General features: G+C 40.8%; 1 protein-coding gene across 1 annotated transcript; it reads left to right on the plus strand.

Moving 5' to 3' along the window:
* Positions 11748-15549, plus strand: C13H3orf80 (chromosome 13 C3orf80 homolog). Its single transcript, XM_021069728.1, has 2 exons — positions 11748-13432; positions 13549-15549. The coding sequence occupies exon 1, from the start codon at positions 12383-12385 to the stop codon at positions 13133-13135; it is 753 nt and encodes a 250-aa protein (XP_020925387.1). The 5' UTR covers positions 11748-12382; the 3' UTR covers positions 13136-13432; positions 13549-15549.

Genomic DNA, 24063 nt, shown 5'->3' on the forward strand with positions numbered 1-24063 from the left:
TATATCTCCACCCTATTAGGGGAAGACTGGGGTCATTCCTATTATCTTCAGATTGATACAGAGGCTCCCCCACCCCCGTGTCACTTCTCAGCAGTGACCAAAATCTATTGAGAGCTTATCGGGTACCAGCCACTTTATATTCATCATCTCTCTGAATTCTCACAATGCTCCTGAAGAGAGATATCTATCATCATCACAATGTCACTGAGCCGACTGGGCAAATCCAGGGGCAGCACTTAGATTTGAACTAATTTCTGCCTAATTCTGAAACTCATGCACTTCCAACCACCTTGCACACCCTATCTACTGATGCTATGGTAGGTCATGTGCTAGAACCTTGTTAGGGTCATTAGGGAGCTCACCAGGCAGGCAGCTATCCCCAAGCACAGGGCTCTTATGGATTCCCTAGTAGGAATAACAGGATCAGAGTTCAAATCCTAGCTCTTCCTCTTCCTGCAGGTTTCTTTTGAATCTTTTGAATCTCACTTAATGTATTTAATGAGCAAAGTGCTATACACTAAGCACTTTGACTAACTCATTTAAATTTTACATAACCTTACAAATTAGATTCCATTATTATCCCATTTTCTAGAGGAGGAAACTGAGGCTTGGAACATTTAGGTGACTGGCCCAAGATTCCAGAACTAGTGGTAAAGCCAGATTTAAACTCAGGTCTGATTCTGATTCTGATTCTGGCTTAAATTCCTAACCACTCAACATGACTGTCCCTACTAAAGCTTTTTTGACCCATCCTGTTAAAATGAACAAGATGATATATGTGCAAGCATTTTGCAAATGTTAAACATGAAACAAATTCTGTTGTTTCTGTTAGCTGTTTTGATCCTGATTGTGGTAGGAAAACTGTGCTGAAGAGGGGGCTCTCTGGGAATAAACATCCACATAAATGGAGGAATCTAGAATTCTGGGTCCAGCACTGTTGCTCTCTCTGGAACCAAAGAGAGGCAGCCAGAATGCTGTATTATTAGATGGTTCCACTTAACAGTATCCACTTTGTTCAGCTTTAAGAAAAAGTAAATCACTGTTAAACATCTTTCTGGGATGCTTTAATTACAGATTAGCCTTGTCAATCTTAATAGAATTATACCTTGTGTTTGAGGTTTATATATGGAAAAGTGCTCAAAAGTAATTACTTTTATTTCCCAAGCATGTCATTTAAAAAATTCTTATATTCACAGTTTGATTTCCTTATCTCTATTCTTAGACTCATTTTTAATCTGACTCTGTCTAAAGCTAAATTATGGCTCCATGATATTGAACAGCTTAAGTGTCACATTAGTGACATGGTCATTGATTTTATATTTCTGTCCAGACTAGTAGTTTTTAAGCAAAAACAGCAAGGCCCTGGCACTAAACATTTGCATTTACTTCCAAAAAATCTGCCTTTATCATTACAATAAGGTAACTTTTTTAAAATTAAGAAATCTTCCAGATTCCTGAATTTAAGGAATGCTCTTAATTAATGGTTATTGGCCCTATTTCCTTGTAGGCTTATTTTAAAAGTGGTACTTGCCTAAATTATTCAGGGAAAATGAAAGTGAGCCTATAAAAGAGAACCCTAGCTCCTCGAAATATTAAACGGAGCCTCAGTTAAAGAGAAAAATGGGAGTAGAGGAGTGTGGAGGGATTTTCTAGGTTACACAACTGGGAAAAAGCTACTTTACATTGTTTCATCTTAGACAATCACAGTGTATCTTAACACATTAAAAGCTCTGAAAAATCCTGAAGCAGTGAGACTGACATCATTTTCTGTAACCGGGCATTTCCCAAACTTACTTGACCAAAAAGCTTTTTCACAAATAACAATAACATCCCATAGAATTTATGCTCTGTAAGATTTCAGGGGAAAAAAAAGATTTTGGCCATCTAAGACTGAGGCATGTGACCAAACCACTTCAGCCTCCCAAGACAAGCCGTGCTGAGAAATACAGCTACCTATGAGTATAATTTTTCATCTTGAGGTTAATTTCTAAAAGGAATTTGGTGACACAATAACATATTGATGGAAAATTCACAACACACTCCAAAAACCCTATAAAGTAAATTTGGTGTTATGTCACGTATTATCCAACAAAGAATTTGCTATAACTCATAACATGAACCCAAATGGCAAAATACAAGTGGAATAAAAACAAATTTTTTTTTTAAGTTGATTCTTTTTTTTTCTTCTGCTGCAGCATACGGAAGTTCCTAGGCTAGGGGTCATATTGGAGCTGCAGCTGCTGGTCTACCCCAGAACCATGGCAATGTGGGATCTGAGCTGCATCTTTGACCTACACTGCTACTTGGAACAACCAGACACTTCACCCACTGAGTGAGGCCAGGGATTGAATCCGTACCATCATGGACACTAATGTGGGTTCTTAACCTGCTGAGCCACAATGGGAAGTCCTAAAAAAATAAATTGAATTATAAAACTAAGGCCATATTAAAATAAACTTAAATATTGGGGGGGGGTTATCCAGCACAAATGTTATACCTAAACTCTAAAATTATTTCTTAGCTCTCCAGCAACTAAAGCAAAAAAGGGATTCATGGTCATTTCCATAATTATTCTGAAGAAAAAGAAGATTTGACAGGTTCATAAGGAAAACAAGGTTTTTTGGACTGGATTCTAAAAGATTTCACTCAAAAGGAAGAATTTCATAGGAAACATAATGCTTCCCACCATTTTCCAAATGCAGTAACATTTATGCAGCTAATTCTTATAGCATTGCCAATGATAAAGCTCAGGCCAAATATTAAATTCTACAAAGTTAATGGGCCCCATTTGTCTTTGGCTGATTCAGGAAGACAAATTACAAATCTAATAAAGTCATGATAGCTCTAAAACAAATTGGCTTTGTATTTCACTATTTTCAGAATTAAATGAAATTAAAGCTCTTTTTTTGTTAAATAATAATAGTTAACACTTATACGGAGCTGTTTATGTGCCAAGCAGTGTAGTAAGCACTTTTTATGTGTTTTCATTCACTTAATCCTGACAACAACTCTATGAGGTAGGTATTATCATGCCCTTTATTTTACAAATGAGGAAATGCAGACCCAGAGATTATGTGCCCAAGGTCACAGAGCAGTACTACTACTGTCTATTGTCATTTGCAATTGAGGCCAACTTTTCCATTTGGATGGGTGCCAGTCTTAGGCCACAGAGTGGGGAACACTGCTCCCTTCAGTCTGTAGAATCAGAGGAAGCATGTAATTTGTCATCTTTGCATCCCTAGAGCAGGAGAAGGTGGCTCAGGGGCACTGCATCAGTCAAGATCCAACCAGAAAAACAAACCATTCTGAGTACTTAAAACTGAGGGAATTAAATTAAATACAAGAGAGTGGTTACACAGGAAGAACTAAGAAACCCCCAGAAGATGGTTAAACAGCCTGCAGGTTAGCATCAGTGGGAATGGCAAAGTGCTCTTATGGGAACCTGGGGGCTGGGGTTCCCACCACAGGTCTATGGGAGCCATGGAAGAACTGCCAGAGCCCCCATCCTGATTTCTCCCTTTATTCCCCCTCCAACCTTCCACTGGCTGAACCCTGTCAGAATCCCAATAACAGGGAGATGCACCCTCTAGGGATCATCTCTCCTATGATGCAGGACAGAACTGTAAAGGTTGAGGAATGGATCTAAAAGCAAAAATTCCCAAGACTGGCCCTTCACATTTGAACTGTTGGTGCCTAGGCCAGTCTCAGGCATTGTGTCTTCCAGTAACTGGAGTAAATGGGCTTCAGGAGGCAAATCACTGGGTAAATCACATTCTCCAAATCTCTAGTCACTATAGCAAGTGGAAATTGTTGTTTTTGCTTAAAAGAAGAACGTGTAAGTAAAAGCTTTCATTCTTCAGGTAGCAAAACCAGGGAATTGTTTCTCAAGAGAGGGCTACGTGTTGAAAATATAAACAGTCACACACTTCAGTAAATTAATTCCATAAAAATGCACTCAGCACCTATGATGCTCAAGTTGGCAAGGCAGTGATTCCTGAATGATGTGGCCATGGCATTCTGGAGTGAGGAATCTCTTCACAGATGTGCTCTCAAATCTGATTGGTCCAATTTTGCCCCAGCTGGGCCCCACAGAGGCATGGTGGTACCTGTCCCATGGAATGATGAACAGAGTGGGTCCCGTGGCTCGTGGTCATGCATGGATAAACCTTGCCAAATGAAATACAAAGAGGGTCCTAACAGCAAGTTGGGACTATAGAAAGATGGCACGCTGACAGGAAAGTTTGAGAATTTTGCCTCATGAATTTCTAATAGAACACAGGCAAGTGGGCAGGAGTTACATTCAAACAACAATGTAGCAAAGGGGAAGATAATGTGTGAGCAGGGGAACCCTTCAAGTGAAATTCCCAAAGTACTAATCAAAATGGTGCCAGTACACAGAGATAGAAAACCACTGTTCTACGGGGGCATGGACACAAAGCTGACCCCTATGAACAGATTTCTAGAAACCCCAGGATTAAGATATGTACACAACCACTGGAAATATGAGGTAGAAAATGAGAATTGCCACCAGTGGGAGATGGTGTTGAGAAAGAGATGACTTCTAGCTGGGGACAGTGGATAAGTAGTATAAATTTAGAGAGGAGGTGACATTGAAGCTGCCTCTTATATGGTTTTGACCTACAGATATGGGAAAAGAGAATTTCTGGTAGAGGGCACAGTAAAAGGGAAGGGACAATGCCTCTAAAGCAGGGGGTCTTGGCAGCTGTCCCAGGTAGTCTGTTGCAGGGGAAGGCTGTACCTATGGCATATGGAAGTTCCTGGGCCAGGGATTGAACCTGAGCCACAGTTGTAACCAGAGCCATAGCAATGACAACACTGGATCCTTAACCCCCAGGCAAACAGGGAACTCCCCAGGGAGTCATTTACTGAAGCAAAGGGTGTGGGAAGGAGAGGAGTGGAAAATCAAGATTATACCCAAAAGATTCTTTTATAATTCATAGTTGGATAAATCTGCAATGAAAACTGTTAAGGGAAATTTTGGATATTTGGCTATATTCACAACCTTTTAAGGCAAGTGCCCTGGAAGACAGTTATTCCATGTTGTTTAACATTAAGAGCAGGGTGCAGGGTAGATGGACCAAGCCTGGCCCAGGGACTAATGGCCAGCTCAGGGTCAGCGCCACCAGTCCTGCTGCCCTGTAACTATGTCACGATCAGGAACCTGGGCAAGAACAGGCACCTCACACTCCATCCAAGTCTATAGAGAATATTCAGAAGGAGGTATTAACAACCAATTTTTCCTTGTAATGAAAGGGAGGCAAAGAGTATATTACTAGTTTCAAATTAAAATAATAGACTGTAAAAATGTCTCACCTTATGAAATAATTTCATGCTATGTGACTTTTCTGCCAGTGTGAGCATTTGGCTGATAATATAAAGGCTACTAACAAATATATTCAAACATCAACAATCTATTTTAAAAGGAATGCATGAGAAATAAATTTATTCAGCTGATATAACCACAGTCTAATTTCAGATCTTCTTGGCCTCACTAAATATCTCTCATAATATTTATGGTTTGATTTTTATATCTCCAGCAATAAAAAAAGAAAATTTGCCATGAGAAATTAATTGATAAAAGGTTATAAAGCAAAATTTAAATACACAAGTTTAAGTCATTGATAAATAATACTGTGTATTCACTTTGTGTTTCAGAACCCAATATATCCTTTTTTCCCCAGGCATGTACCATTAGCATATTGAGGAGCGTTAGTTGGCTTAGTTCATGTGTAAGGAATATAAAATAACGAAGGAGGGGGAATTTATTTTTTTTTAGGAATGTATATCAAAATAGCTAGCCTGTTGGAAGTTTCCATTGGAGAGTAAGGGAAGTAAGTTCCTTGCCCTCCTCAGCAGGAAGGAGCCCAACTAGTATTCATGAGGATGAGGGTTGGATCCCTGGCCTCACTCAGTAGGTTAAGGATCCAGTGTTGCCATGACATGTGGTGTAGGTTGCAGACGCAGCTCAGATCCCGTGTTGCTGTGGCTGAGGCAGATGTTGGCAGCTGCAGCTCAGATTCAACCCCTGGACTGGGAATTTCCATGTGCTGTGGGTGTGGCCCTAAAAAGAAAAAAAAAAAAGAGAAAAAAGCTGGCTTATCACATTATTACCTAAACCATTATTAATAGGTTACTGAAAGTGGCCACAAAAGTGACAGAAACAAAAGATTTATATCCTCAGAAGAATCTCATATTAATGGTTTAGAACAGAACCTAGCTCTATTTTTCCTATAATTGGCCTCTTAATGCATCTGAGTTGTCAGAGATAATACAAGTGCCTCGCTAGCCCCAGGGGTCCTTTTGGCCCTGCCTACATCAGTGAGGCTGTGAGAGCATTCCCACTCTTTTTAACCAAACTTGGATTCAAAATCCTAGGATCCCAGTTTCAGCGCTGCCACCAATTTATTCCGTGATTCAGATGTTTTAACCACTCTTCACTCGATAAAAGTGAAACTGACAGTGCTAATAGCCTGAACCTAGCCAGAACACAGATTGGGACTTAAACCCACAGTGTTAAATTGGAATCACTCACCCCGTATCTGGACTCACTGAGGTTCAGTTTCTTCATGTCTCCACGCAGAAGGAATTCAGCAAGAGCCAAAGTGATAGGCAAGAAATAGATTAATTAAGATAGGACACTTGTGAGAGATGCAAGAGGGCAGGCCTGGAAGCTCTGCTCCAAGGATCCCTTGGGCTGCGGTTTTATCATCCAAGGGGAGTAGTAGTTCTGGGAGTAATAGTTCCTCCTTAGTATCCGGTAAGGTGTGTATTCCCATTGGCTGAAGGGCGGTCCTCAAACTCTGGCCCCTGGTCTGAATTTGAATGTGGGCCTCATCCCAATCCCCACCCAGTGACCTGAGGCAATTCTCGCACCTCTGCTAGTCAAGCAAGCCTGCCTTGTTCTGATGGCTTTCTTGAACTTACTGTGGTCTCCCAACATCCCCCAGGTTTCCCTCTTTATCTATGATCCCCTATTGAGACTTCTACAACCACCTGTGCCTATTCCATCCCTATCAAAAGGGATATTAATAGCTTTAACCCATCTCACAGGAAAGTAGGAAGGAAAAAACCAAACAATGCATGGGGAAGTACTTTGAAAAACTGAAAGGCCATATCAAATGCATGTTTTTGTTTTCATAAGGGTCCTAATATAGCCAACCTTTAGTTGCTAACTTCAAGTAAGGGAGAAAGATTTCTATTTCTTTTTGCACCTAATTGTAACAAAAGATACAAACCATCCCACTTTCACTTTACTCCATTTCAAGCATTTGGCTTGAAGAAGCCTTTTGTTGGCAAGCTGCCAACTCATGGAGTTGAAAGGAAATCCAGATTCTACTCTAAGTCAGGTGAGTGGAGGTAGAACAGGAAACAGCGTTGGAACTTTCCTGGTCCCTAAGGAAAGATTGAGCAGCATTGCAGAGGTAACTATATTCACACAATCTGTTATAAACCCTGCAGGGAACCAGGTTTGGTTTAAAATTGAACTGTGAGGCATGGTTTGATTCTACTTAAAGCTAAACTACAAGATGGTCTCAACTGTTGAGGCAGCAATTGCACAGGCTTTACGCCAAGCCTAAGAAATGACACAGGAAGCATTAAGAGTTCCCTCAGGAACTTGTCCCCATAAATTTTCCTCTGCCTAGAACACACCCTTTCTTTTGGCTTTGCCCTTTCTTAAGGAGCTCTTTCTTATGGAGGCCTTTCCAGCTGACACCCCCACTCCACTCTAGTCCAAATAACATCCAGTGTAAAAACTCAGAGCCCCTGCTCTTCTCCATTAAAATAATTGATCTTTATCTGGAAATAGAGATTCTTTTAATTTGACTGATTAGCATCTGTTGTTTTTTTCTCCCTTCCAGGCAAGCTCCCTGAGGACAGAGAACTGCTTGATTTCATAGTATCCCCAGAACAGAAAACAATACTTGGTTCAGAGCAGGCCCTCATCATATTTATTAAATGAATGAGGAAAGAGATGTGATTTTGAAAAGTATTTCAAAGCAGATTTTTTCAGAACACAAATCATTTCTAGGTAGGCACACCTATGCAAATATATGCTATTACCATAAAACCCTCAATTTACCATTGCTCAGGGAGGATATATTGCAAATGGAGGGAAACTATAAGGAGGTTAAGTAGTTTTTTGTTTTTTGTTTTTTGTTTTTTTTGCCCATGCATGTGGAAGGCAGAAGTGCCCTGGCCAGGGATGAAACCCAAGCCAGCAGCCACCCAAGCAGCCACAGTGACAATGCTGGATCCTTAACCTGCTATGCCCAGGAGGACCCCAATAAATCAGCTCTAATAGCAAGTTAGTAGTAAGGAAAAATGCTGCACACCCCAAAACAGGGGTTCTTGGAGACAGGATGGTTTTCAAGGTCCCAACTGCCCATGTTTAGATGTTTTGAGGAAAGGCTATGAAAAGATAAATCAACTATAATGGAAAAAATAAAAACCAAAAAAAAAAAAAAAAGAGAGAGAGAAAGAAAGAAAAGGGCAGAGCTCTTGCCTCCTAGGTTTAAAGGCACAAACTTACAGTCAACAGGTATCAGAGGAAAGTCCCTTCTAGACCAGGTGCCATGTAACAGAACAGAAACTGCATGATGTGGCCACCCAATCTTTCTCAAGCTATCAGTATAACTCCCCAAAGCACAAGTGAAACAGTAGCCAGTTTGGTTGTGTCCTGTTTATTTCTTATGTTCTAAAAAGTAGAAAAGTGTGGCTAATTTGGCACTCATTCACATGAATGTAAATAACAGGGAGATAAAACTTTCAAAAAATATTCTTCAAGCATGTCAGCAAGATAAAGCAGTTAATTGTTCTTAATAGTCATCAAACTATTTTCCAAGAGACTGTACTTCTTGGATAAAAATCAGTCCCCATCCCCCTTCCATCTGTTTTTCTTTTTCCCTGCACCCACTTACTTACACACAACTTGGTGCCAATTTTCACCAAAATAAGGTTTCTTTTTAATTTCTACATTGTGATCTTCCTTTATTTTTCAATTATTCTATGAAACAAAGAATTAAATTCCCTCTCCCTCACTAAGTGGCTTGAATTATGACTTCCTGGGAGCTAAGTCTAAAGCATTATTTGTGTGTTAAATAAATATGAAGAATAAGGACACTGAGTAATGAAGATGGTGTCTTTTCTAGGGCTTTTAAAGCTATAGAGTTTCTTTCCTTTCCTTCAAAAGGCTGTACACAATAAATTACACTGCAAATAAAAGTGAGACTGAGAGATCAGAGAAGAAATAAAGAGGCGCCAGTTTCTACAGAGGGTCTTTAATGGATGGTGCTTTGGGACTATCAATTGAGAAAGAAAAAAAATCAAATAAAAGTCCATTCCATACTCATTTTGCAGACCTCATCCTTTTCTTTGTTTTCATATAAGTAATTCAGCCAATGTTTTATTTCATAAAAGATCTATATTGTTTTTCTACTTTGTCCTAATACTCTGCAAACAAATTCTAACTCCCTTAAAGGCAGCAGAATTAAATGCTAATTGTTAAGAAATTTCAAAATAACAGTAAGCAGAGCACTTTCACTTATGAATCAGCAACTATGCAACTTCCCCTGTACTTTTGCCACTGTTCTTACTATGACTAGCAGAAATCCTAAAAGATCAGATAATAAAAACCCAAACAGGTCTTCACATTTTTTTCGACTTCCTACTCAAAGGCCATCTCAAGTGAGAAAAACTTTTATCCTTGAGACTTCTTTGAAACTCATTAATTTCATTCTTCCTTTGGGAAAGTAAGAATGAGTCCTGGTCAGAGAAGAAACTGCCATCTGTTCCCCTCTGTGGAATCTCTCCTTTACTCCATTTAGTAGCAGCTGGGACTATGCACCTAGGTTTATTCCATGTTGGGGAGGAGTCATTCATTTCTCTATATCAGTGAGCACCTAGCAGAGATGCTTGAATATAGAAAATGTTGAGTATAAATTTGGCAAGAGAATGCATGAAAGAGGAGTTCCCATCGTGGCTCAGTGGTTTGTTGACTAGTATCCATGAGAATGAGGGTTCCATCCCCAGCCTTGTTCAGTGGATTAAAGATCCAGCGTTGTCATGAGCTGTGGTGTAGGTTGCAGATGCAGCTTGGATCTGGCAGTTGCTGTGGCTGTGGCATAGGCTGGCAGCTACAGCTCTGATTCTACCCTAGCCTGGGAGCCTCCATATCCTGCAAGTATGGCCCTAAAAATAAAAAAATAAAAAAATTAAAGAATAACACAATTTTCATTGTTTTAAAATGAATTATTTCCACCCTGTTATCTAAACAACAATTTAAAACCTCTCATTAGTCAGTCTTTACAGAATTGGTTTCAGGCCTCACTACTGAGAGACAGATGATGGCACAGAGAAATGTGGCTTTAGGAGAACTTAGAAGAAGGACTTGGGTCCAACCAAGCTTCACATGAAGTAGCTCGATAGAGTGACACTTTGGAGCTTTTCCCAGAAGAAAGGATTGCTTTGGACTGGGAGGCAAAGTGAGGTGTTCCCAGCTGCAGATATATTTAAAATATTTTCATTTAGAGAAAAAAAAATTTTTTAAAGGAGTTCACATCGTGGCACAGAAGAAATGAATCCGACTAGGAATCATGAGATTGTGGGTTCACTCCCTGGCCTCACTCAGTGGGTTAAGGATCTGGGTTGCCATGAGCTGTGGTGTAGGTTGCAGGCACAGCTCAGATCTGGCATTGCTGTGACTGTGGTGCAGGCCAGAGGCTACAGCTCTGATTAGACGCCTAGCCTGGGAACCTCCATATGCTGCGGGTGCGGCCCTAAAAAGAGAAAAGACAGAAGAAATAAATAAATAAATAAATATTTTCATTTAGGAGGAGCAATGACCTGTCTAAATTGAACTAGCATCCCTAACCTTATTCCATAAGGCTATCAGGGAGATACAATGTGACTTACTCTGAGAGAAATCTTTGCTTTTACCTGACCTACAGTTGAGTCTTGCATGTCTCCATATTTTTCCTTTGCTTTTACTTTTTCTTCCAATGACTATGGGATTTCCCTTTTGGTTTCTCTATAGGAGACTTAATGTTCAAGGGGTAAGGGAATTAATAAATCTTAATCCAGTAAGGATGATTGTTTCCGTCTGCCTTAATAAAAGCACAAGCTCCTGGCTTCTTCATGGTGTCATTCTAAGGAGTTCCTGAAGGCCACCACCCAGCAGGTGGTGCCTGTCGGGGGCCACAGAAACCACCATCCCTCCCGTGTGCACCAGGAGCTTAACCCGGGAGTGGTTACCCCATGCGCTAAATGGGAGCACATCCTTCCTTTAAGGCAAACTTTGCAAACAGGAATAACCTTGAAAAAGACCCTTTAGAGCAGATCAATGCTCAGGAACGTTGCCAACCACTAACATCTCCCCTTTGACATTTCACAGATGTGTTACTTATCCTGGAGAGGCCTTCTTCCACCCCAAACCCAAACCCCTGCTCTGTCCTTTGGGTGCAGTGGGAGCTTGTCGGATGAGCCCCTGGAGAAATATATGCACCCTCTCCTCTCCTTCCTCAACCTTGGCGGAGAACCCCCTGCCCCTCTGCGAATTCTTCCGTGATACCCTGACCTTAGCCTCTCAGGAGAAGTCTCCATTTGTTCTGGAGGTCTTCTGGTGGTACCAGATTTCCAGCCCCCTGGCTCTGGCTGAAAGCAGAACCATCCCGCGGTCCCCAACCCCTCCACCCCCACACCCACCCCCACACCCACCCCAAGCTTGGAGATGGTTGCGGGGCTGCGTTAGCCATTAATGGCCATCATCCATTTTTAATCAGAAAGATCACAAGAAGGATGGTAAGCGAATCCTAGTCGCAAGTCAATTTAAATAACATTCCCGGGGAAATCCAATCACTTAAAAGTGAGACACCTCCGCGAGCAAGAGCCCCCGCCCGTACGGCGGGGAAAGAGCAAGACGGGTGAATTAATCAAAATCAGGAGGCTCCCATGCTGAGCTCTGAGTGTTAACCCTTCCAGCCCCAGAGGGTCCCCAGGGGGGACTTGGAAGAGCGCGGCCGGCCGTGGCCAAGATGCCCACGGCAACCCAGCGCAGGCTGCCTCTGCCATCTTGGGCGGCTCCGAACGCCCTGCACCCGAAAGGAGCGGCTGGGCGCGCCAGGTTAAGGTCAGAAGCTAAGGAGGCTGTTCTGGCGGCGGGAAGCGGCCGCCTCCTGCAGCCTCGGCGCGCCTCGGGCTCCTCCTTCCGCCCAAGCGTGGCCAAGTGAGGACTGCTCTGGCCGCAGGTAGCGGAGGCGCGGGAGACGGCGCGCGGGACTCAAACCGAGCGCGACGGGAGGGGCCGACGGATACGCAGACAGACTGTTTCCCCTGCCCCGGACTTTAGCGACGGTGCCCGCGAGCCATGTGGGGACTGGGGGTCACGGCCGAGGGCCTGTCGGTGGCACCGCCGCCGCCGCCGCTGCTGCCGCTGCTGCTGCTGCTGACGCTAGCGCTGGTGGCGCCCTCGCGGGGCGGCGGGGGTTGCGCGGAGCTGGCATGCGGCGAGCGGGAGCGCTGCTGCGACGCGGCCAATGCCACCGCGGTGCGCTGCTGCAAGCTGCCGCTGCACGCCTTCCTCGACAACGTGGGCTGGTTTGTCCGCAAGCTCTCCGGGCTGCTTATCCTGCTGGTGCTCTTCGCCATCGGCTACTTCCTGCAGCGCATCATCTGCCCCAGTCCACGCAGGTATCCGCGCGGGCAGGCGCGGCCGGGGCAGGGGCGGCCGGGGCCACCGGGGTGCGCAGGGCAGCCGGGGGCCCCAGTGCCGCCGGACGACGACGACGATGATTCGCCCGCGCTGCTGCGCGACGAGGCGGCTGCCGGCTCTCAGGACTCGCTGCTGGACAGTGGCGGCGGTGGCCGGGGCAGGGCAGGCGGCGGGCGTTCGGCCACCTCCTGCGCCTCGGAGCATGAGCTGCGCGTAGTCTCTCCCGTCTTCCTGCAGCTGCCCAGCTACGAGGAGGTCAAGTACCTGCCAACCTACGAGGAGTCCATGCGGCTGCAGCAGCTCAGTCCCGGGGATGTTGTGTTGCCTGTGTCTGTGCTCGGCCGCCCGCGAGGTGGCGGCGCGGGGGAGTCAAACGACGGCGGCCAGGGCCGCTTCCCGCTTATCTGAGCGCCCAGGGCAGCCCAGGGACCACGCGGACAGAACTGGGCCGGGGACTGCGGGTGGGACACAATGGCTGGGGTGACCTCGGCCGCTGCCAATTGCCTCAGTCCCTACCTGTTGCCCTGCGACTAGGTTGGGGCTACCCCTACCCCGCTTCCCCCGGGTTCTTAAGTTTTCCTACGTTTCATTTGGTTCAAGGAAACGTAGGCACGCGTGGCGGGGGCGACACAGCAGCAGACGAGGCCGGAGTACAGCTCTGGAGGACGTCCCCGCCCTCAGCCTCTCCTCCGATCGCGTTCACTTGTAAGTGCCTGCTTCCCGAACACAGGAGAACACAGGAGCTTCGGGAGAAGGGCAGTAACCTTTAGGAGTGAAGGGAAAGGGACCTAGTTCCACTCCTTTCCCTCTCGCCTGGACAGGTCATGGTCCCCCGGGATGGGTGGAGGGCGAGGAGACGAGCTGCGGCTGGAGACTGATGCTCCCCGGTCTGCGAGAGTAGCGCCTCGGAAAAATAGACTTCCTTCCTTACGGAGAACTCAGAAAACCCTTCCGCGTCTTCCTGGCCAAGCATAGGTCACAGCCGATTGATGGCTTACAAATCAGTGGGGGATACTCGTGGCATCAGTTAGTTGCTGTACCTATTCAAGATACAGCAATAACGCATATCCAAGACCATACTCGTAATAAGGTACAGCTGAACTTTAGATTTTTCAATAACTGAGAAGATATTTATATTTATTTGTCTTTTATTTTTATATTTTTACCATGTATTGAACGTATCCGGAGGGGATTTCTGCCATTCATGACAAGTTAATCATCTTAGCACCTTTTTGAGGCCTTAATGGCCCGGAAATTGTCTACATTCTCTCATTATTGTTTAATTAAAATGTTGGACATTATTTCATTTACAACGGGAAAAAGAAGAGGCGTGGTCAAACGAGAAAATGTATGTGATTAAAAACACGAAGGATACCTTATTTTCACTATTTGAGAAGAATATATTTTATTTTTAGTACTGTGGCATAATATATAACTTTTTATAATAACTATACATTATGTATGTAGTCTAGGTCATAGTTACATGTAAAAATGATGGATAGATGTATGCCAAACCGTGAAGCATGATGTCATGCACTTTTCCCTCCATTTTTCATTTGGAATACACTTCACAACATGATACAAAACATAAGAATTTGTTGTGACTTTTGTTTAAAGCCATAATTGTGCAGTAAGTACTATAGAAGGATTCAGTCAACCCATCTGAAGAAAAAAAATGTGTCATTGTATTGGTTCTACCATTCTATGAAACATCCTTTAAGCAAATGGTAATACAAAATGACATTAAAATGTATTATGTATAATGTACATATGCACATTGTCTATGTACAATATACACATTGTATATCATATAATTATTACAGTTCAGGATTATCAAGAAAATGAGAAGGAAGACAAAAAGATTTCTCTGGTTGGGGAAGGAAGAGTGTTACATTGAGGAAAAATTATACACACAGACCTCATACATGTATCTAGAAAAGTTGTTTTTATGATTGGAAAATTCTGACAATCCTGAGAAATCTTAAAATATCTGAATTGTATTGGAAGAAAATGATTTGTTTACCTTAAACTTTTAAAAGCTGATTGAAAAAGTCTGACAGTTCTAAGAAATATTAAGATGTCTGAATTGTAATAGAAGAGAATGATTTACTCTAAACTTCTAAAAGCTAATGACCCTATCATTAAAGAGAATTATTTGAAGTGTATTAAAACAGAAAAACATTAAAATCTCTTTGTGCAGATTGTATTAGTTGTGTGACTATATGGTAGTATATTAAAATACGAATGTATGTCTTTATCATTTAAAAGCACTTTTAAGCTATGAATTGGCAAAAGCATCAGGAGTTGAGACTATATCAACTTTCATTGAGAATGGACATTATATTGAATAATCACATATATTCATGCTACTCAAATACTGTAAAATTTAGTTAACCTATGGCTGTTAATACCATCCACCATTCAGACAAACTGGAAAGTTGCCATATTCCTTTAAATGATTTATCCTTTGAGGGTACACTGTTTCAGACACTTAAAAAAATTTACCCATATCTGAAACATTGACATGAATATCCAAATACCAATATATAAAGTATATCCTTTATGTTGTTACTACTAACATCTTGAACTTTACAACAATATCTTGTGAACATACACTTATAATAACATCTAAGATGTTTTTCTTGTACCAGCTACAGAACATTTCTCTCCCTAAAATTCAAAATATCTATAATGTGACACCAATCATGCAATGAGATTTTACTAAATTGTAAAATTACAAGTTTTACACTTGTTTTTTCCCTACACATCACACATGCTTTCATTCACCTCCCTCAGTTCAATAAAAGATAAGTTTGACTCTACTTTGACTGTGTTTTCTTGTAATTCATTGATTTACCAGGCACAATTCTGTTCAGGCATAATTTTGTGAGGGAAAAAAAATCCTTAAAAGCTCTTTTTCTTAGTGGTAAATGAACATATCTCATAGTAACGCACACATATTTAACATATCTTGTTAATACACACAGAACCCATGTGTTCACAGCACTAGAATATCTAGATAAAAACGGTTTTAAAGCACTAGGGCCAATATCTGGGGGTTCAATTTTATAGATTTCATGAAAAGTTGTTTATTACAGAGAACATATTAGAAAATCTAGAAAATAGTTATTTTTATCCTGAAGATAATTCATGATGAGATGCTGATTTCACTAATTTTTAATATTCTTCTATATATATATATAGTATAGAACACAGATATATCTATGTAGATATACAGTCTGTGATAATTTTTGTGAGGCCGCTGTGTACATACAGACATATCTAAACCAAAGCCACCTGGTTAAGATTCCCCAGTACTAACTTTTGCTCCTGGTTTTCAATTATCAAAGTAATTCACATAACTAAATCATTTCACATATTTTTATTTTCACTGACTTCTCATGAGGAGGGAAATAATGATCCTGGATATGGTAAGAATCCATCTGGAATGAGAGAAAACGTGATTGATTTTCTAAATCATGTGTGTGCATATATAATCACCAGTTGCTTAAAAGCAATTTATATTGTGGTCAATATCGTAACCAAGGGGTAAATGTCTTCTTGAAATATAGTGATAGCTGTAAGAGGCCATTAATTGGCGCATTCTGCAAATATGCGTGTTCTTCAACCATGGAAAATGGCATTGGCAATTATGCCAGAGGGCATGAGGTGTTCTATATAAGGAAAACAAGATTCAATTGTAAAGGCCAAGGGGAATATTAAGGAAATGGGCTCAACAGTTTAAAAGGTAATATGGTAGATATCATAATGTTGTACTTTATGTATATAGTTTCTCTCAAATGGAACTAATAGAGGAAAGAATTCAGAGCTGAAACTGATATTTATGAAAAAAATATGGTGTTTAGGTTTATACTATTGACTTGTAAAAATTTGATAAATTTGATAAATCATAATTAATTTGGATTTCCAGATTGAGAGAAATAGTGATGAGTTGTTTTATTTTAAACAACCCAGCGTTAATCATCTCTCCAAAGGTGTAAATTTCAGACAACTAATCAGAGAATATTTGGCAAGTTTATACCTGACCTGCCTAGTGTATAATTTATTTTTTCATTCTACTTTCCTCCATTGGTAAATAGGCTAATAAGTGGGGGGGCTAAGGGAAGGTATTTTATCAACCAAAGAAAAAAATCAGTAACTAGCTAATTGCAAGAAATTAAGACATCTTTTCTTCTAAAGGGATGGAAAGGATGTCTTGATTCTTTTTTTTTTAATTTGCCTATAAAACAATCAAATGCAAATAAAACCAATACTTTGTACTTGAAACCATACAGAATCTACTTTATTCTTTTACTTACAGAATTCACTTTTAATTTTATGGCAAAAATTATTCTATGGAGGATATTTAGGCTTGCCATCAAATTAGAGATTTTCACTTTTTCCCCTCCTAGCTAATCAATCACCTTTGTTATCTTGATATCTTCTAGTTCTTATTTTCTTATCCTGCTTTGGATTTTCAGTAGATGTTTTCTCCAGAACTCATCTATTAGAACTCCAGGTAAGTCTTTGCTGTAATTTAATATCACTACGGTTATGCCTTCGCTTTTTGCATAAAGTTTCTTCTTTTAGTATTTTCCAAAGTGTTTCCTTTGTATTCTATTTGCATCTGATTTTCGTAGGTTTCCAGTCTGAACCAGGTGGTTTTTCCTTTTTATCCACTAAATGACTATAAACATATCTCTTTGTTCCTATCTACAGAATTTTCTCTGTCACTCTGTACAAAGATCAAATCTTTGCATCTCTCTAGCAAAGCTTTTAATTTTTCTAGATTTCAAACACAATAAATATTGACTTATCTCTTTGTCCTATTGCTTCCTCACCTGAAATTTTTCTGGAGGAATTGGAAGGATTTTTCTATTTTTCCTTAAAGATGCATTCTCTGTTGTGTTTATAAGGGCAAAGAATTCAGCCCTTACATCTTAGTAGTGACAAGGACCTTATTTTGGCTTCCAGACATTAAGCACATTATTTCTCCATTGACTGCTATGTCTTTCTGGGTCTAGATTTTTCCATAGGCATCTTTGTGTGTTCCTCTATGTGTGTCATGTCTGAGTAACTGTTTTCTCATTCTTTCTCACAGACATTCTATTTGCTGTACTAGATAAAAGCTCACATCCTTCTATCTTTGTAGGGAAGACCTGCCAAAGATAGCTTGATTTAGTATTGATTGCTGGGTTTTTTTCTTAATTCTTTTTTTAAAATATTTTTATTTATTTATTTATTTTCCACTGTACAGCATAGGGACCAAGTTACACATACATGTATACATACTTTTTCCTCCCATTGTTGTGTTGTGATGTAAGTATCTAGCCATAGTTCTCAATGCCACACAGCAGGATCTCACTGTAATTTTTAAACATTCTTATGGATATTCTGCATGGGCTCCTCTTCAACTTCCTCTGTATGTGGTATCTCTGTTTTACTGTGTACAATAGATGATACCTTTAACTTTACATTTCTTTTATTCCTGTATTTAGATGATCTCAAAGAATCCCCCCTGCATTATTCAAAATTTTTTTTTTTTTTTTTTTTTTTTTTTTTGTCTTTTTGCCTTTTCTAGGGCCGCCTCCTGCGGTATATGGAGGTTCCCAGGCTAGGGGTTGAATCGGAGCTATAGCCGCCGGTCTACGCCAGAGCCACAGCAACGCGGGATCCGAGCCGCGTCTGCAACCTACACCACAGCTCACGGCAACACCGGATCCTTAACCCACTGAGCGAGGCCAGGGATCGAACTCGCCACCTCATGGTTCCTAGTCAGATTCGTTAACCACTGAGCCACGACCGGAACTCTTATTATTCAAAATTTTATCTGAGGAACTGCAGTAGCTTGAGCTCCTGCCTCTTTATTGGCTGCATTTGTTTCATCAGACAAAGAATTAGAATCCTCCAGGATTTTTTCCTGTTTTATTTCGGTTTGCGTGAAATTCCTCTTCTGTATTGACTAAAAGTTTTACCTAAATCCAAACGAATTTTGATTCTCCTGGGTCTTAAAATTATCTTCTTTTCATTTGTAGATTTAACTTTTCCGTTGCAAGCTCTTCAGTGCTTTGTCACTTTTCTCCAGGTGCATAGACCCTGTTGAACTAGCCAAGCTATAAGATTCCTGTAGATTTTGACCAATTTTATTCCTTCCCCTGATGTTATAGTCCCTGTCTTTTGTTTCATAGCTCCATCTTCCAAGTTTTTCTCTTGGAAACTCTTCACAGTATTCTTTTCGTCTTTCTTTATTGGAATCTTTTCCATTTATGTAAGCAGCCAAGACTCTTGAATTCGGTATCAGTTCTATTATCTGTGGCTGAGATGTAGCAACATTCCCTAACTCAGCTTTTCTTGAAAATTAAGCTCATATTTCTTTACATTTATCTTTCTTCACACATTATATATAAATATATATATATTGTTGTTGTTGTTGTTGTGTCTAAGGTATGCAGAAGTTCCCAAGCTAGGGATCAGACCCATGCCACAGCAGTGACAATGCCAGATCCTTAACCCACTGAGCCACCAGGGAACTCTGCACATGATCTTTATGACTAGGCAAATGTTTATATTTTTTTGAATCTTTTATGTTTTTTAGAATAAATCTTGTTTTTTAACTATCTTGCATGTTCTGTAGCCACATCTTCAATTTCAGAGATATTTGTTTTGGATTCATATTCACAAGTCTTCTAAGAGGAGTTTTCCTGACTGAGCTTTCCTGGTCCATACTTATTTTTCGTTCACTGAATCAATCATTTCTTCAGATCCACTATAGTCAACTTCCAAACATCATGTCATCTGCTTGAGTTCTGCCATAAGTGTTTGTATTCCAAGAAGTCCTCAACTGCATTTTTCTTTTTTCTTGATGGTTTCAATAAAGTACTGGTAACTATTAGTTCCAGGTTTTCTTTTAGTATCCTAAAAAATTTTGTATGGCCTTCTATATTTTCTTTGGATTGAAGAACATATACACTCTGTATGTTCTAATATTTTTTTCTGTTACATGGTTTTCTGGAGTAGTGTTTTTTCACATCTTTTAGGTTCTCTTCATAATTTCTCAGATATATCTGACTCCTTTCTAGGGGTTTCCTGTGAACAAGTCTTTAGAATTTGGGGTTATCCTAAGTATTGTGAATTCTGACGAATCTTCTACTGGATGCACCCTAGGAGTTTTTGTTGTTGTTGTTTTTGTTTGTTTGTTTTTTGTCTTTTTGCTATTTCTTTGGGCTGCTCCCACAGCATATGGAGGTTCCCAGGCTAGGGGTCTAATCGGAGCTGTAGCCGCCGGCCTACACCAGAGCCACAGCAACTCAGGATCTGAGCCGCGTCTGCGACCTACACCACAGCTCACGGCAACGCCGGATCCTTAACCCACTGAGCAAGGGCAGGGACCGAACCCGCAACCTCATGGTTCCTAGTCGGATTCGTTAACCACTGCGCCACAACGGGAACTCCAGCCTAGGAGTTTTCTTTTTTCTTTTCTTCTTTTTTTAATGGATGCACCTATGGCAATTGGAAGCTCCCAAGCTAAGGATTGAATTTGAGCCACAGCCGTGACCAGAGCCAGAGCCCTTTAACTACTGCACCAAGCCTGGATCAAACCTGAACAGCAGTGACCCAAGCTGCTGCAGTCAGACTCCTAACCCACTGCTCCACGGCGGGAGCGCCATAGACTTTTCTTAAGTTTCTTCATGCCTTTCTGCATAGGATGTGTCCATCCACTCACATATCTGCTTTGGAGTTGTCCCAAAATTAGTGAGAGGAATTGCACTCTATTACAATTTTGCAAATTGTAGAAGACCTGTTAAGTCTCCTACTTCGTTTCCCTTTTCTTTAGGAGTCTGCTTGCCTGTTGGGATTTCTGTGAGTTCAGTCTCTTCCACTTATTCTTATTGTCTTATCTTCTGGGTCCACAGTTTGCTGCGGAGTTTTCATAGGGCCCTTGGTTGCTGGGCCTTCCACTGATTCTGCCCTTTGTTTAGGTGTCCTGAACAATATTTTTTTTCAACCTGTGAGGTTTTCAGCTTTTCTACATGTCTACTTGGGGGATAGAGAGTTCTTGTTGCTTTCCCTCTCTGGTTGGATTGCTCCTTGGGTGTTTGTATAAGCTCTTTGATGCCTGTCAGATCTTCTACCATGGAATCTGCATTTCCCTCAATTATTCCCACAGCCTCCTGAGTATTCTTAGATTTTCTGCTGGTTCATGCTTTGGAGTGTTCCTAAGCTTTCTGTGAACATCACCACCATTTTTTATTCCTCTGGGTCTTTTGGCGTTTGCAGGAACCTTGATACCTGTCAGGTTTTCCAGAGCTTCTGGTTTTACTTTAGGTGTTTTCAGCAGTCTCCTGATGCCAGTTAGATTTTCTGATGGTTCTGGAATTAGCTTTCAAGTGTTTCTAAAGCCTTCTGTGGACTTATCATCATTTATTTGTTCCTCTGGTTCTTTCAGTATTTCTAGGAGCTCTCTGAGAGCTGCCAGATTTTTCACTAGTTCTGGTTGTAGTTTAGGTGTCCTTGGCATTCCCAAGAGGATTCCCAGGGGGGTTGCTGGTTTTTGCTTTGGCCTGCTCCTGAGCTTTCAGTGGACATTATCTCCATTTAATTGTTCCCATTTCTTTCGGTGTTTGCGGGAACCCTCTGACCTGTGCCAAGTCTTCCACAGGCTCTACTTTTTCTTCAGGTGCCACCTGAGGACTGTTAAGAGTTTCCTTAGTTTCCAGATCCTGCTCTGGAGTGTACCTACCCTGTTTGTGGGCACTTAATTTTATTTTAGTAAACATCTGTAATTGTTCTATAATTAATAATTTCATAAGTTCATCCCTAAAATTTATAGTACTGTGAGTTCTGGCAGCTCACCTTGGTTTGTAAAATATCATTATTTCTAGCATGTTCTGATTTAAAATTTGGTAACAATTTACATTTTAGCCTTTCTTCCAAAGACTAAAATATAAGCATGTGCATAACTTTTAATATAAGCTCAGCAGTTGCTTTGGAGTGTGACACTCTTCATTTGCTATCATGATGATTACCACAGTAATAACTATAATTCATTGAATGCTTACATGTGCCAAGCACTGTGCTGGGCATTCTACATGTCTTATCTCATTTAAAATTCATACCTGAAGGAGCTAAAGACTATCAGTCCTATTTTATAGATGAGGAAGATGCAGCCCAAAGAGGCTGAGTGGTGATTCCAAAGTTACATGGCTGATGCATCGATGATCCAGGGGGCAGATCAATCCTATCTGACTCCAGATCTGGGACTCCCTACCATTAAACTTCTCAACATCCTATCAGTTTAACCCTACACAATATCTTCTCATTAGAGCTGTGACTGTAGCTGCATAGCATCCCATAGCATTTTTTTTTTCCACAAGTGAATAAAGTAGATATTTTTTGTTATTTGCTTTTTAAAGAAACTATTATTAAAAATACAACAGAATTTGGGCAGGGAATCTTTAATAACTCAACAATTACTTGTGGGAATGCAGAAATGTTTCATGGATAAAACCTGAAATGGTCAACAAAAACAACTCAAGATGCTATTTTTTTCCATTTCATTCAGCCAATTCCTTCAGTGCCAAATGTGCCTCCTTCCTGGTCTGGCTTAATTAACTTTAAAAATTGAAAAACATTTCTTTAAAACAGCTGGTAAATTGTTTCCAATATTAAAAAAAAAGATTTTGGTGTGATCAACATAAAATGAGAATCATAGAGGCTAACGTTATGACTAAATACCCAGTGCCAGCTAATATCAAAGGAGGGACAAAAATAGATTCCTAAATGAAGATTTTGTTTATGTTCTTGTGGTGGAATATGATTGTTAAGACTTCATGTAGAATAAGATAGCAATTTAGAGTGAGACTGCCTGGGTGAATCTCTGGACTCTGGATTTACTAGTTGCGTGGTTATGAGCAAGTTGTTTAACTTCTATAAGCTTATTTTCTCATCTATAAAGTGGGGAGAGCTAGTTGTGATGAATATTAAAGTAATGTATGGAAAGCACTTAACCCTGTGCTTGGGACATGAAAATATATTTCAAGTGCCAGCACACACCTATTTGTTCACATTGAGTTCTTGATGTGAAATTCAGATACAACTATGGAAATTCAAAAACTTTTCCAATAAATCATAGATATTAATGATTTGAATTAAGAACAGAAACATTTAGGATGGACCTAGAGATTATCATACTAAATGAAGTAACTCAGACAAGTATCATATGATATCACTTATATGTGGGATCTAAAAAAAAACATACAAATGAACTTATTTACAAAACAGAAACAAACTCACATAAGACAAACTTATGGTTACCAAATGAGAAAGGGCAGGTGGTGGGGAGAGATAAATTAGGAGTCTGGGATTAGGACATATAAACTACTCATATAGAGTAGATAGATTTTTAAAAAAAGGTCCTGGGACTTCCTGTCATGGTGCAGAAGCAATCCAACTAGAAACCATGAGGTTGGGGGTTCGATCCCTGGCCTTGCTCAGTGGGTTACGGATCCGGCATTGCCGTGAGCTGTGGTGTAGGTCACAGACACGGCTCGGATCTGGTGTTGCTGTGGCGTAGGCTGGCAGCAACAGTTCCGATTAGACCCCTAGCCTGGGGACCTCCATACGCTGTGGGTGTGGCCCTAAAAACACAAAAAGACAAAAGATAAAAGAAAAAGGAAAAGAAAAGAAAAGGGTCCTACTGTATAGCACAGGGAACCATATTCAATATCCTATGATAAATCATAATGGGAAAAATATGAAAAAATATATGTGTAATTGAGTCATTTTGCTGTATAGCGGACATTAATACAACATTGTAAATCAACTATACTTCAATAAAATAAAAAAGCAAGTAACAGGTGGAGGAAAAAATTGTATCTTGTGCATTTTGATGCACATATTTTCTTTTTTTTTTTTTTTTTTTGTCTTTTTGTCTTTTTGTCTTTTTTGTTGTTGTTGTTGCTATTTCTTGGGCCGCTCCCGCGGCATATGGAGGTTCCCAGGCTAGGGGTTGAATCGGAGCTGTAGCCACCGGCCTACGCCAGAGCCACAGCAACGCAGGATCCGAGCCGCGTCTGCAACCTACACCACAGCTCACGGCAACGCCGGATCGCTAACCCACTGAGCAAGGGCAGGGACCAAACCCGCAACTTCATGGTTCCTAGTCGGATTCGTTAACCACTGCGCCACGACGGGAACTCCCACATATTTTCATCTATATTAAAAACACACAAAATGAAGAGAAATTAATATGTTAACAGTAGCTATTGGAAGGCGGGGATAAAAACACTGGAAAATTGGCGGTAGATTCTACTATTATGGCTATATAAAAAATTAGA

The sequence above is a fragment of the Sus scrofa genome, chromosome 13 (assembly GCF_000003025.6).
Source record: "Sus scrofa isolate TJ Tabasco breed Duroc chromosome 13, Sscrofa11.1, whole genome shotgun sequence".
NCBI classification, from domain to species: domain Eukaryota; kingdom Metazoa; phylum Chordata; class Mammalia; order Artiodactyla; family Suidae; genus Sus; species Sus scrofa.

What these genes read in the sequence shown, in the direction of transcription:
- C13H3orf80 (XM_021069728.1), top strand. Translation starts at nt 12,383, where the DNA reads ATGTGGGGACTGGGGGTCACGGCCGAGGGCCTGTCGGTGGCACCGCCG.